Below are 13,398 nucleotides of genomic sequence, written 5' to 3'. Positions count from 1 at the left end.
CTGACAGATGCAAAATAAATAATTGGAAAAAATGTGCAAGAAAATCATTCCAGTAAAATTAAGAATGTGGTCCTATGGCTAAAATAACCCAATTTTTATGGTTGATGATGGGATTATTTTACCACATGTATATGGAGGCTGACAACAATCTACATTCTACACCAGATTGAACAGAGATAGCCTGATAAACTTAGAAACAAGATTTTCATGTAATGCCAGCCAGAAATCAGCTTGCTTATAAATAAGATGGAAGACAAAATATTAAGGGGAAAAGAGGACATTTTGACTCCAGCAGCAGGGGTCAGAAGGCTTGTGATGAGAAGATACCAGGAATAAGCATCTCCATGGGATTTTTTGTTTGTTTGCAAACAGAAATGGTAGAAATTCTTTTTGTCTTCGCACAGAGCAACTTCACTGAAATTCAACACAAAATGCCTGTTGTGGAGCTGTGAACTAGAGGAGTGTGACAAATACTACAATTGTCTACCAGCAGAACTCTGCAACTTGGAGCTGGATTTGTCTTTTCTTGAAGCAGGAGTTTCATAAAGAAAATATTAGATCCTGGAAATTCGAAGTGGAGATAAGACTGCTCTGCACACCTTGACATACCTGGTCTGGAATTGGACCTTTTCTAGCAGAGAAAATTGTTGCAAAATTTCCATCTTTTCCCAAGGGATGTTTTTCTCCCTATGTTGTAACAGTATTTCTAGGAAGTTTTATGTCTTGCTTTGACACAAATGTGAAAAAAAAAATGGAAATAAAACTAGTATTAGTAAAATAATCAGACATGCAAGAGGTCTTTTCCTGATCTGGACAAGAATAGACCTCTGACTACCTTCTAAGAACTTCTTGGTGCAGTTAAGAGCACGAGGCTATGAGTTATTACAGGTTTTAGTGTTTCGTTGCTATTTTGTGACCAAGTGAAACCTTAGAGCATCCAAATAATTTAAGCTATTAAATAAATTATTGCTGTTCTTTTTGTGTCTGCTAATAAAATTATAACTGAATACTTATTCATACACATACTTAAGGAAGCTTGCAAGGCAGCTGGGCTTTCAAGAGGGATTTTAAAGGAAGAATTCCCCTACTGTGAAATTTGTGGAGATCCGGCACAGGCACATTGGAGCCCTCCAGGAATACCACCCAGGCACGTGGTCTATGGTGCTCCCCCACAGCAAGCCTACAAACCTCACCTGCTTTTTTACTGGAACGCCCTCAAATTTTCCTTTCTTGGGTTTTTTGTTTTGTTGGGTTTTTTTTCCGCTGTACACTAATGAAGCACTTGCTGAAATGTTCTTTTTAAGAAAACAAAAAGAAATGCCTGCATAGAATATGTCTGCCAGGCTCCTATATTTCTGGGAAGCTCCTAGGTCTAAATTATGTCAGCAGCTCTTCCATCAACTCAGAGTAGCCCAGGAAGAGGTAGGCACAAATTTCCACAATGCTCCTTGGAATGCTAAATGTTGTCCCATGTCCCTCAAACATCAGGAAAAATATGTCTAACAAAATCAGTCATCTGGACTGTCCCAGCACAGTTGCTCAGAAGATAAATTGTGTAGAAAGAGGTTTCACTGTAGTGAAACAGTGTAAGCTCAGACACTTTTACTTTTATGCCCTTTATCAAAATAAATAGGTTACAAATAGCTGGTTTACTACTCAGTTCCCTTCTGACTGAGTCCAAGTAACTTATCTTTGCTTAGCTGCACATTGCTGCTGGAGACATATATTGCCATAGTAATTTTTAATAGTAAACAACAAAAATCTTGTGCATATTTGTGTATATCGTGTGCAATGTCAGGTAAAATTTTCTGTGGCCATGACATTTTACAAATACCTGTGTAATGCTTTGAGCATATACAAATATTACCATGACTAAGGAAAATATGACTACTGAACGAAAACAGAGAAGGAGTAACATTTGTCATTAATAGCATGTGTCTAAAACTGTGAAGATTTTCACAAGTGCAAATAAAATCTAATATGGAGAAGTACAAGCTAATGCAAGAACTAATGCAAGTCAACTAAACCACACTTCTTAAACAGACAGAAACCAGGCAAAAGAGGGAAAGATGAAAAAATAAATCCATGAAAGTCTTGTGTTCAGTATGCACCAGTGGTCAAAAAAAGCAAATAAATAGTTGGTTATATGTGGTATGCAATAATTAACACCAAATTAGTAAATAAAACAATTGTGCACTACATAAAAAACACCATTCTTGCCAGTTTTTCTCAAGGTAAATTATAACAGCACATGAGATTCAGATGAGAATAATGGACAATAACAGAATGGAAAGATTTTATTAATTTTGTTACGTTTTTTACTTTTTTTCGGGGGGGGGGGGGATAGTATTGCAGTAGTTTTGAAGGACCTAAATCAAGATTAGGGAAAACTGTACAGATTAACAATTGAGCAAGAAATAATAAATTCATGTTGCATTCTTCCTTTATAATGTTGCTCACAAAAGCAACATAACCAAAAAGGACTGCAACTCTCAATACGGTGAAACTTCTACACGATTAGACCAGAGAATTTTCAATAGTATGTTTTTTCAATTTAAGAACTCCAAAGAGTTCTGAGGAACCTGACATTTAGACAAATAATGAAAATCTCTATTTCTATGGCCAAAGTTCAAACAAGCACAGCTCAAATTCTTTCAGCCTCAGAAGAGGACACAAACACCTCACTGATGTTCTAGCAGAATAATACTGAACGCTACGTTCAGCTTGCTTGTTCAGCTTTCAAATGTGAAAGCTTCTAAAAGTTGCATTTTTTATAAAGCAGATCTGCAATTTAGCAGGGTATTACTGTACTAACATTATCTTACCAGAGCACATAGTGCTGCAAACAAATCTCTGTAATGCTGTGCTGTAAAAAAACCACATTAAGAGAGCTCTGCTGTGCAGTTTCAGCACCATTAATAGTCAACACAAGCAAATGGGAGAAAGTGAACAGAAACACAGAAAATCACCAAATAAGGTGAAAAAATATGGCACTGGCCACATATCCCAAACATCCACACTGCACATGTAAACTGATGCATGGAGCATCAAACTTTGAGTCACAGAATTTGGCAGCCCTGAAAGCAATGGTCTGATGTGGCTAGAGTAATGCAGGTGATGGGGAATCAAATAAAACTTATCCCATTTAAAAATAGATAGGAAGAAACAAAAAAGACCAGGATCACTTTTACAAAGCAAAAGATAGGGGAAGTCTGAAAATCTTATTCTTGCAAAGTTGTGTTTACATCACAAACCATGAAGTTACTTTAACCTTTCTATACCCTTTGTCAATTTTGTTTTTATTACACATCTCCTAAACTCCATCAGTAGTAGACAGCTAGCTCTGTGACAAGTCATAAAAGTAGTGAATTTGATGGCTTCACAGCAGCTGAAGAAACATCTCTGTTTTTTATCATTTGTTCTGAGTTTTCCAGGCATTCACTTCTTAACCTGAAACTCATCACACTTCGTACTGAAGTCTGAAAGAATGACAGAGGCCCAGGTTTGTCAGCTGGCACCTCTTCAACAAGAAAAGCAGGAGCCACTGGGACATAACCCCCTCTGAGTTCCCTTGCACCCTCAGCATCACTTCCACTTAACACTGGGTATAATTCTATGCTCTTTTGCCCAGTGCTAGCAAGGCAGAGAACTTACCTGAGTTTAATGTGAGAAAAAAAAAATGGGATGATGTCTGCTTTCAGCTGATCTGGCTGTCCCTTGTCTTTGTGCCTTTCCCACCGACCAGTGATGATGAATAAAAATCACAGTCAGGCTTTTACGAAGTGTTTTTTACAGCTGTGAAGTTGATCAATCATGTGCCTAGTTATAATTATGTAACTACTGATAGGAATATGTTCTACTAATGAATAAAATCCATTAACTTCAGTTATATTCAAGTATATTTTGAAAGCCTACTTTGCTGTTAGACTCAAAGAGATTACAAACTGTTTTGAGGGAAAGCAGGGCTAGAACAGTACCAAATGCTCTTTGCTACCACTCAATTCTTTTACAATTAGATCCATTCTTTTGTAACAACACAGCCATGTCGGAGTGTTCACAACGTGCCCCTTTGGTCACCGTTAAGTCTTCCCTTATGCTGTAAAACTACTTCTCTGTCATTTCCTATTATAAAAAAAAAAAATCAGACTGTGAACGGTGATGTTTCTTTTGTTGAAGTCATGTGAAAGCTAAATGAAAGGTCACTGCCGCCACAGCACAGAGGTAGCACGGGTCAGATCTCCAGTGAAGTGGACTGCTATTATTAGCTGCTGACTTGTTCTGATAATGAAGTAGGTTTGAAATGATGCTATATTAATTAGTAAGCTTTGGAAGCACAGTGTCAAAAGCAGGATCAACTGACACACTTTCCTCTCCCCAACTGCATAATCCTATCCTAACATAGAACCATATCCTTCTTTAGCCTCCTTGTCTGTTAAAACATTTATGAGAGCTCCCGCAGCAGCAAGGCCCCCGTGAATCTCCTCTGACACCTAACACCTTTGCACCTGCTCTCTTGGGTTTCACACCCCTCCTGCTAAAGCTTGGCATTCTGTCTCATGCCAGTTCCACGAAGCAGCTGCTGCTTTGCATGGATTGACACTTTGGCTGGCTGCATGGGAGAGCAGCTCACCGTAAGCGCTAAGCACATGCAGAGCGGGTGCAAGCCCTGAGCAAGGAAGGGCAAGATGAAATCCTGCCTAACGGAGGCGAAACCAAGCCAAGCAATTGGAAACCCATTTCTGAGACTGAGAAATGTGTGCACAGAAGTGTTGGTCCAATTAAAGTCAGCTGGACTTTTCCCAGTGATTTAAAGTAAAAATTTTCACCAGAGGTTGGCTTAATGCTGTTGGTTTCCCAGTACCACGTTAAGTCCCTTATTACACCACTTCTCTCTGCTTCAGGGTCCCAAGAAATGCCCACAAATAAAATTCCCTTTTTAACAATCTGATACGTGACTCCTTTGCAACTTACAAAACAATGTTACAGAAGTAAAGATTTTTACAGGTTCCTTATGGCACCTTTGAATATGACAGGGAGGAGCTAAGGGTGAGTTCTTCCAGTGCCTGGCTGGATAGTGAAACTGTTGGGAAATTAATGTCATACGAAAATGTACATACCCCTGATTGTATCTTTCATTTTATAATTGTCTCACATATTAAAAAAAAAAAAAAAAAAAGTAAAGAAAGAAACAAGTTTGGAATTTTACAGATTTGAAGAATGATGCACTGGTAAAACAATCTGATATTTTGCATTTGTAGAGACTGCTCCTGTCCTGCCTTTGGGAGGTCTTGTCATGGATCACAATGACAAGAAGTTACCAGAAAATGCCCAGGGGAATTTATTTGAAGTCTCCCTACACCTACATAGAGTCTGTGCCTCTGTTCTTCCTGCTAAATGTTTTGCTTTGATGAATAGGACTGGACAGACAAACAGAAACAGAGCAAAAGAGACCTGAAAATTTCCAGCTGTTAAACCTCAGTTTTAAAATATCTGTTGAAATTTTAATAATGTATAAAAAGTTATTTATGTCTATTCTAGATACTGCTGTGTTTGAAAACCATACCAGACTAATGTTAGTGCTTAATGAACCTCTAATCACACCAGCTTTTTTTTTTAGGATCACACCTGCCAGCATTATTGAAAGATTTAAGAGACAACTATTTATAGTTATGTATTTCAGGTAAACAAAGCAGAGGAAAAGCACCATCTATAAACTCCTGTGACCCTAGAAAGCCTTTCCAGAGAGGATGCATTCCTGGACCTGTTGTCCTTCAGTGTGAGAAAGCTAATTGGTGACATAAAGATTAGAGGCAACCTGCAGCCATCACACTGGAATTCACAGCCCTGGGGGATAAGGGTCAGCTGAAAAGTAAAGCCAGGATCCTGAACTTTTGGACAGAAAATTTTCAGCTCTTCAAGGAATTACCGAAGACCTCAATGGGAAACTGACCTCAAGGGCAAAGGAATTGTCTTTGAGTAAGGACATGACTGAGTAAAGAACTGCTGTCAAACTAAAGGGAAAGAAGCAAATGCGCAGGCAGTGGAAGCAAGGACAGGTAACCTGGGAAGAGTGTAGGGACACAGTACAGTTGTTTAGTGAGGTGAGGTGAGGTGAGGTGAGGTGAGGTGAGGTGAGGTGAGGTGAGGTGAGGTGAGGTGAGGTGAGGTGAGGTGAGGTGTTGTGAGGAAGGCCAAGGTGAAGCTGCAGCTGAACTTGGCAAGGGATGAAAAGAATGACAAGAAAGGCTTCTACAGGTGTGTCACCCAGAAAAGGAAGGTCAATGAAAGAGGGTACCCCGCTGATGAGCAAGGCTGGCAAATTGGTAACAACAGGTGAGAAGAAGCTGAGGCACTCAACAACTTTATTACCTCACTCTTCAACGGTGACCTCTCTTCCCACACCTCTCAAGTAAATAGAACTCAAGGCAGGGAATGGGGGAGAAAAGTTCCTCCCACTCTGAGTAAAGATCTAGTTCATGACCACCTGAGCCACCCAAAAACAGGTACATGGTTGGGTCCAAATATTGGATCATATAATTGGTCTACATGATCTTTACAGATCATTTCCAACCCAAACTATTCTGTGATTCTATGATTTCAAAGGGTCCCCAAGTCTGTGCTTGCTTGTATCAGGGCTTAGCTGAAACTTTCTATGCATCAGAAATACAAAACAAGATTTAATTCAATCTTTTGGAAACAGTGTGGGCTAAAATAGCCAAAAAGTATAACCTTCTCTTTTCTCTGAACTTCAAAGATCAGTTTAGATAAGACTGACAGGAAAATGCAAGTATACATACATATACAGGTTGACTGACAAAGTATTCATATGCTGTAACAGCCTCTAATTCCTTCACCGTGCACTACCCAGATCTCACAGATGACACAGAAAACATTCAGGTCACTCACTGGAACCGCTCAGATGTGGTACTGAACACTGTTCAAAGAAGAATAACTTTGAAAAAAAGCCCTTTTTAATTTATTTTCTGTATCAGAACCTCTAAGCATTTCTGTCTTGTTGCTGGTAGTGTGGAATGGCTTGTGTGTCCTGTGACTGACAGCACGTGCCACACCAGATGGAACAGACAGAAGAAATGAAAACTTCTTCATCTTCCCTCTCTTCTCATTCAAGTTCCTTTGGGTGACATCTATAGATACTCTTGGCTGCAGCAACATTGTTGGCAGAAAAACAAAACCACAGCAAAAATGACTCTTTGAAATATCATGCACAGGAAAATTTAATTGGATGATTCAGTAAATAAGTGTAGAAAGTACTACTTTCTAAAGAAAGCACACCTAAAAGTAAGGTCAGAGCAGTATTTCTACATACCTGTATCAGAAAATACATTATTTATAATACAGCTTTTATTCCTGGAAAAGCAAATTTATTGCATAACATGCACGAACACAGCAGCAGGAACTCGGTCCAACAGCTAAAATACAGACACCAGCATCATACTAATTCTTAAATTCACACACAAAACATACAAGAAGTATGCAAATAAATCTATCCATCAACCCCCTTCTCTATGCAGCTACTGATATGTGGTATTCAGTACAATCACAGTGCTAGGAGGTGAACTGGATGACATGCAAGGCATGACCCTCAGGAGCATCTTAGCCAGAAGAGCAAATGCATCTCCATCTAAGAAGAATCTTATGAGCTATGTGTCCTATCAGGGAGGATTGTGCCCTAAGCTTCACAGTGTACCTCTGCTAAACGAGGTTACTGAGGTCTAGAAGCATCTACTGGAAACTGGATGTACAAGTGTAATGTCATGCAGGTTGCCTTTTCTAATGTTTACATGCTGGAAACCTCCTTAACAACTGCAGTTACCTGAAAAGCACCACAAGATAGAGGTGTTTAGCATCTTGTCTTTCCTGAAGTTTCCCTTATTTATAAAACAAATTCACAGACTTAACAGACATCATAACAGCCTGTGATTTTCTTATGTAGCTGACTGAAAAATCTGGGCTCAGAAGCAACCCATATGCCAGAAAAAAATTATATACCTATATGGTATCTGTCTTCACCATTAGGAACTTCAGTTCTAAATGGGTATTTGGTGGCACTGCACAGGTTTGTGCAATAGCCCATGTTCACCCTCTACCATTTCCAAGTAGCAACTACAGTCTTGTTTTACATGATCTCATTAAAATATCTCCCCCTAAATTAGCTCATCACGTAATATTTTGTGTTTATATTAAAAAAAAAAAAAACAAAAAAACCTTAAACCACCTAAAATCTTTTCCTAAGAAAACAAAACACTGAATAATCAAAAAAAATAAGGGCTTCGAGACATCTCTATTTTTTGCAACTGTCATAAAGAAAATAGATTGAAAAGGAACAGGGAAACTGATTAATGAGATGTAATTCAATTTCAGAGCTCTGATGATTTCATAATCCTTTATGGGTGTGTCAAAAATTGTTGATGGAATTAAGACGTGTTTTGAATTCATGGTTTCTTGGTGGTTTCTTATTACTCAGACCTGGAAAGACTTATATGCACAGTTAGGTTAACATGCATGTTTGAATTCATTTTCATATATCTTTGAATTAATTTTCATATATGTTATCATATATGTCTGTCTGGCCATTATTCTAGGTAAAAAAAAACCACGGCAGAATTAGACTTAGATAATTCTGGCTGGACTGCAGTTTGTCTTTCATAGAATCAGAGAATCAGACAAGTGGGAAAGGACCTCTGAGATCATCAAGTGTAACCCTTGATCCAACCCCGTGGTTCCCAGCCCATGGCACTGATGCCACATCCAGTCTGTTCTTAAACACCTACAGGGATGGAGAATCCACCCCCTCCCTGGGCAGCCCATTCCAGTGCCTGATTACCCTCCCTGGAAAGAATTTCTTCCTCATATCCAACCTCAACCTCCCCTGGTACAACTGAGACCGAGGCCTCTTGTCCTGCTGCTGGTTCCTGGGAGAGGAGACCAAACCCCCACCTGGCTCCCCACTCCCCTCAGGGAGTTGCAGAGAGTGCTGAGGTCTCCCCTGAGCCTCCTCCTCTCCAGGCTCAACATCCCCAGCTCCCTCAGCCTCTCCTCACAGCACTTGTGCTCCAGTCCCTTCCCCAGCCTCGCTGCTCTTCTCTGCCCCTGCTCCAGCCCCTCCATGTCCTTCCTGCCCTGAGGGGCCAGAGCTGGACACAGCACTCCAGGGTGGCCTCACAGGGACAGAATCCCTGCCCTGCTCCTGCTGCCACTGATCCTGAGGCAGGCCAGGAGCCCTCGGCCCTCTTGTCCCCCTGGGCACACTCTGGCTCCTGTTCAGCTCCTGTCCCTCCACACTCCCAGCTCCCTTCCTGCCTGGCTGCTCTCCAGCCACTCTGTCCCCAGCCCTGGGGCTGCCGGGGTTGTTGTGGCCAAAGGGCAGGACCCAGCACTTGGCCTGGTTGAGCCTCATCCCCTTGGAATCAGCCCATGGATCCAGCTTGTCCAGGTCCCTCTGCAGAGCCCTCCTGCCTTCCAGTAGATCAACACACCCCCAGCTTGGTGTCAGCTGCAAATTTGCTGATGGTGGACTCAGTCCCCTCATCTAAATCATCAATAAAGATATTAAACAGAACTTTATTTCTTTTGAGTAAGTTTTACACTGGAGAATACTGATGTTGCTCTCATACACTTCTTTAATCTTCACAGAAGAAACTTTTAAGGATTTGAAAGTCAAATAAAAATTTAACTTCATAACAGATGATAAACAGGAAACGCTTTTATCAACTATTTATGTTACTTTTTATACCAGTTGCCAAGTTCTGGTTTTTTCCTAATATTGTAAAGGGAATTCGCTTTCCTGCCAAAACAGATCTTGCACATACTTGCTCACTTAAAATCTCCTGTTCCCATTACTAACACCTCACAAGAGACTGATGGCCAGCCCTTATGAACATTTCGTGGGATTAATGGAGGTTAACAACAATTTCATTAGGTAATGAATCATCTATTCTAACTTGGGGTCATAAATACTTGTATTTGTTGTTCAAGGCAGGGTGCTGGAAGCACAGGGAGTGCAGGGTGGTCTCTGTGGGAAGAGACCAGGGGCTGCCCCAGACTGGACACAAACTATTCCAGGTGGTCCCAACAGACACAGCACAGGACACAGCCAAGCTCCTCAGCCCACTGTGTGATGTTACTCTAAATATTAGTAGAAGAAAGGGGAAAAACACACCAGAGAAAGGGGAGAATAAAAAGAGTGAGAAAGAACAGAGGGAATAGGAAGTCAGAGCAAGAGGAGGAGGAGATGCTCCACGGTTGAGTAACTCTCCACACTACAGACCCACACTGCTGCAGATGGATATTCCTGAAAAAAAGTGCAGCCCTGGGAGAAGCCACACCGGGGAATGGCAAAAGTGAGAGGAGGAAGGAGGAGCAGCTAGCAACCACTGTGTGCTGGCTGCAACTTCCCCTGCCTCCCTGCACCGCTCAAGAATGGTACAGGAATCCCGTGGGAGAAAGGGGATGAAAGAGGATGTTTTAGTGTATTTGTTTCTCACTACTCAAATACATACTGACATACATTAATCTTCCCATAGTATAATCTGTTTTGCCCACAAAAGTCAATGGCAAACAATCTCACTGTATTTCATCTCAAACCATGAGCTTTCTTGACCTGTTTTGTCCCAGTATCATGTAGCTCAGCGGAATGGAGTGAGCAGCTGTGTGGGTGCCCACCACTTTCTGTTTTGCCTCTTTATACAGCTCAGGCCAATTCAATATTTTAATTCATTAAAGAGTTACCTGCCAATTACTGTAGCCATTAGTCCATCTGAGATTCAAACACCAGACACCCGTTATGTTAGCAAGGATGCTGATGCAATTGTTCCAAATAGCATGAGCCATGTTGAGTACACCGAAGGCCAAACACTTTGCAGCGCTTTAAATCATTTGACAAGTGTTCCTTTAAATTGCATGTTCAGCTTCCAAAGCTGCCCTTGCCACGTTGATTCTGGAAAAGTAATTCTACAAACTAAGTCAGAAGAGCCTGTGTAGCTTACCACCCAGATAACTGCAAATACAAATCGAGTTCCAGCCTCCAGAGAAACATGGAAACACAATAGATAATCCCAAGGTTCTCCTTCGTGACCTTTTATATCGTGCTAACATGATGTTGCTTCCAGTGTTTGCTGTTAGATAAAGCCATTTGCACAGACCCAATTTTTTTCCACAGGTTTAAAGCGAACCATTACCCAGTAACCTACACTCAGTTTTAGTGGCTTTCAATCTCATTGAACAGCAGATTGTCAGAAGGATAAGCAGCCACTAGCCAAATCCTTTTGAGGATCATGTCCTCCTTCATATATCAGAACACATACAAGCAAAGTTTAGTCCCTTGAAAACCAAAACAAAGTAGCTTGGTCCCATTTAACAGCTGCTAAGGCATTTTCAGTGATACTACTACTAAATCATTATTGCTAGAAAGTGAAAAGAATGTGATTTAATCTGTCAAGGAAAGATTTTAAGACTGTAATAAAATACCTTGAAAGCCAGATAAAATTAAAAAAAAAAATTGAGTGTTATCTTACTTCAAATGGGAGATCTGTTATTTCCATATTTCCAGACAAATCCAGTTTTTCTAGACTCTCACAATCACCCAGTTCAGGAGGGACTGACTTCAAATTATTGAAACTCACATTGAGCACTTTGAGGTTTTTTAAGCAGCCTGTGAGGGTAAGATAATTCAAATCAGTGCATTAAAAAAAAAAAAAAAAAAAAAGGCATTCTCAGTTTAGCAAAGAAAAAACTCATTATTGTGGCGATGAGTAAGATTAATAAATATTTCTGCAGTGATCTCTAACTTTGTGGGTGGCAATAGAGCCCCTTAATCATCAATGGCTTTTGAGAGAGCTTGAAAGGAGGCAGCAAAGTCTTGCAAAGATCTTGATTCTTCCATTAATGAGATGCCTATTAACCTCGGTTGAAAATAGGGAAGTTGGCTTTTGGTTTTGCCTGCTAACTGAAAAGCATCTTAGCAAGTTTTATATTGCCTGTTCATTAGGAACAATCAGTCCTGCTAAACTTTCTACATGAAGAATTCTGTCACTGCTACCCAGCGTTGCATACTCTTGATCATAAAAAGTAATGGAAGAGTGCATTTATTTCATTATTCTCCTTATTGCAATGTATCATCCCTGTTGGCCTAATTTTAAGGCCATGATAACATTCCGGGCTACATTTAGTCACAAAGTACTTGTTTCTTCAGATTATAGCATTACATAATCTTCAGTACAAATAGGTTTAGAAACATCACTAAAATTCAAACTGTATTATCCTGAAGAAAATGGAAGTTATATTGTGATATATCAAAGGGGAAGGAATTTGAATGTATCAAACTGCTGATGTGTTAGCAAAGGAATAATTAAATACATAACAAAGGGATAACATTCTATGGAAAGACCTGTTGCTTTATTACATGGATGATCACAGAATTTGCAGAATCACAGAACAGTTTCAGTTGGAAGGACCCTGCAAAGGTCATCTAGCCCAAAACCCCATTCAACCCAACCTTGAACACCTCCCGTGATGAGTCATCCACAATTTCTCTGGGCATACTGTTCCAGTGTTTCACCACCTTCATCATGAAAAACTTCCTATGTCCCATCTACATCTACTGTTTTTCAGTCTAAAATGATTGTTCCTTGTCCTGCCACTCAGGTCCTGGTAGAAAGTCTCCCTCCACCTTTCTCCAAAAGCTGCTTTATCTATTGAAAGGTGACAATAAGGTGAAAAAAAAATCCCAACTCTCTCAGTTGTTCTTCACAGGAGAAGTGTTCCAAACCTCTGACTAATCTCACGGCCCTCCACTGAAGCCCCTCTTTCTTGTACTGGAGACCCCAGAACTGGATAAAATATTCCAGGTGGAGACTCATAAGTGTGGAGGACAGGGAGAAAATCCCTCCCTTTAACATTCTGTTGATGTGGCTCAGGGTACTGTTGGCTTTCTGGACTGCAAATGCACTTTGCCAGCTCATGCCCAGTTTCCCACCCAGCAGTATCCTCTAGTCCTTCTCTGTGGGGCTGCTCTCAATCCCCTCATCCTCCAGTCTGCACTGACATTGGAAATTGTCCTAGCCCATGTTCAGGATTTTGCACTTGTCCTTGCTGACTCCCATGAATCCATCTCTCCAGCCTGTCAAGGTTGGCCTCAGTGGCATCCCCCGCTGTGAGGATATCAGCTAATTTTTGCAGTGGCCAGGAGGGAACAAGGCCAGTCCCAAAGGCCATTCTGTACCAATTCACATCCTTGTTGGGGGTGAGGGAAAGGCAATCTCTTCCAGGGAGAAGGGCTGCTCATCTGGTAGAGTAAACATAGCAGAGAGAGACATCCAATACTGCCTATTATTGGAGTCTTTTTGCAAGTAAATCATCTATTTTCTTTTACTGTCATTA

The 13,398-nt window shown here is 40.6% G+C and overlaps 1 protein-coding gene across 1 annotated transcript in view; it reads right to left on the bottom strand.

The window, feature by feature from the left end:
* The window catches only part of LRRC2 (leucine rich repeat containing 2), a 54,321-nt gene that overhangs the window by 10,070 nt on the left and 30,853 nt on the right, over positions 1–13,398 (bottom strand). The window contains exon 4 of the mRNA XM_050329163.1: positions 11,535–11,671. Coding sequence (XP_050185120.1) covers positions 11,535–11,671 — 137 coding nt within the window. The remainder of the gene's footprint in view (positions 1–11,534; positions 11,672–13,398) is intronic.

The sequence above is a fragment of the Myiozetetes cayanensis genome, unplaced genomic scaffold (assembly GCF_022539395.1).
Source record: "Myiozetetes cayanensis isolate MyiCay16 unplaced genomic scaffold, myiCay2020 scf4, whole genome shotgun sequence".
In the NCBI taxonomy this organism is placed as follows: domain Eukaryota; kingdom Metazoa; phylum Chordata; class Aves; order Passeriformes; family Tyrannidae; genus Myiozetetes; species Myiozetetes cayanensis.
The sequence above is the reverse complement of the archived record's forward strand: the minus strand, read 5'-3'. Positions and strand labels throughout refer to the sequence as shown.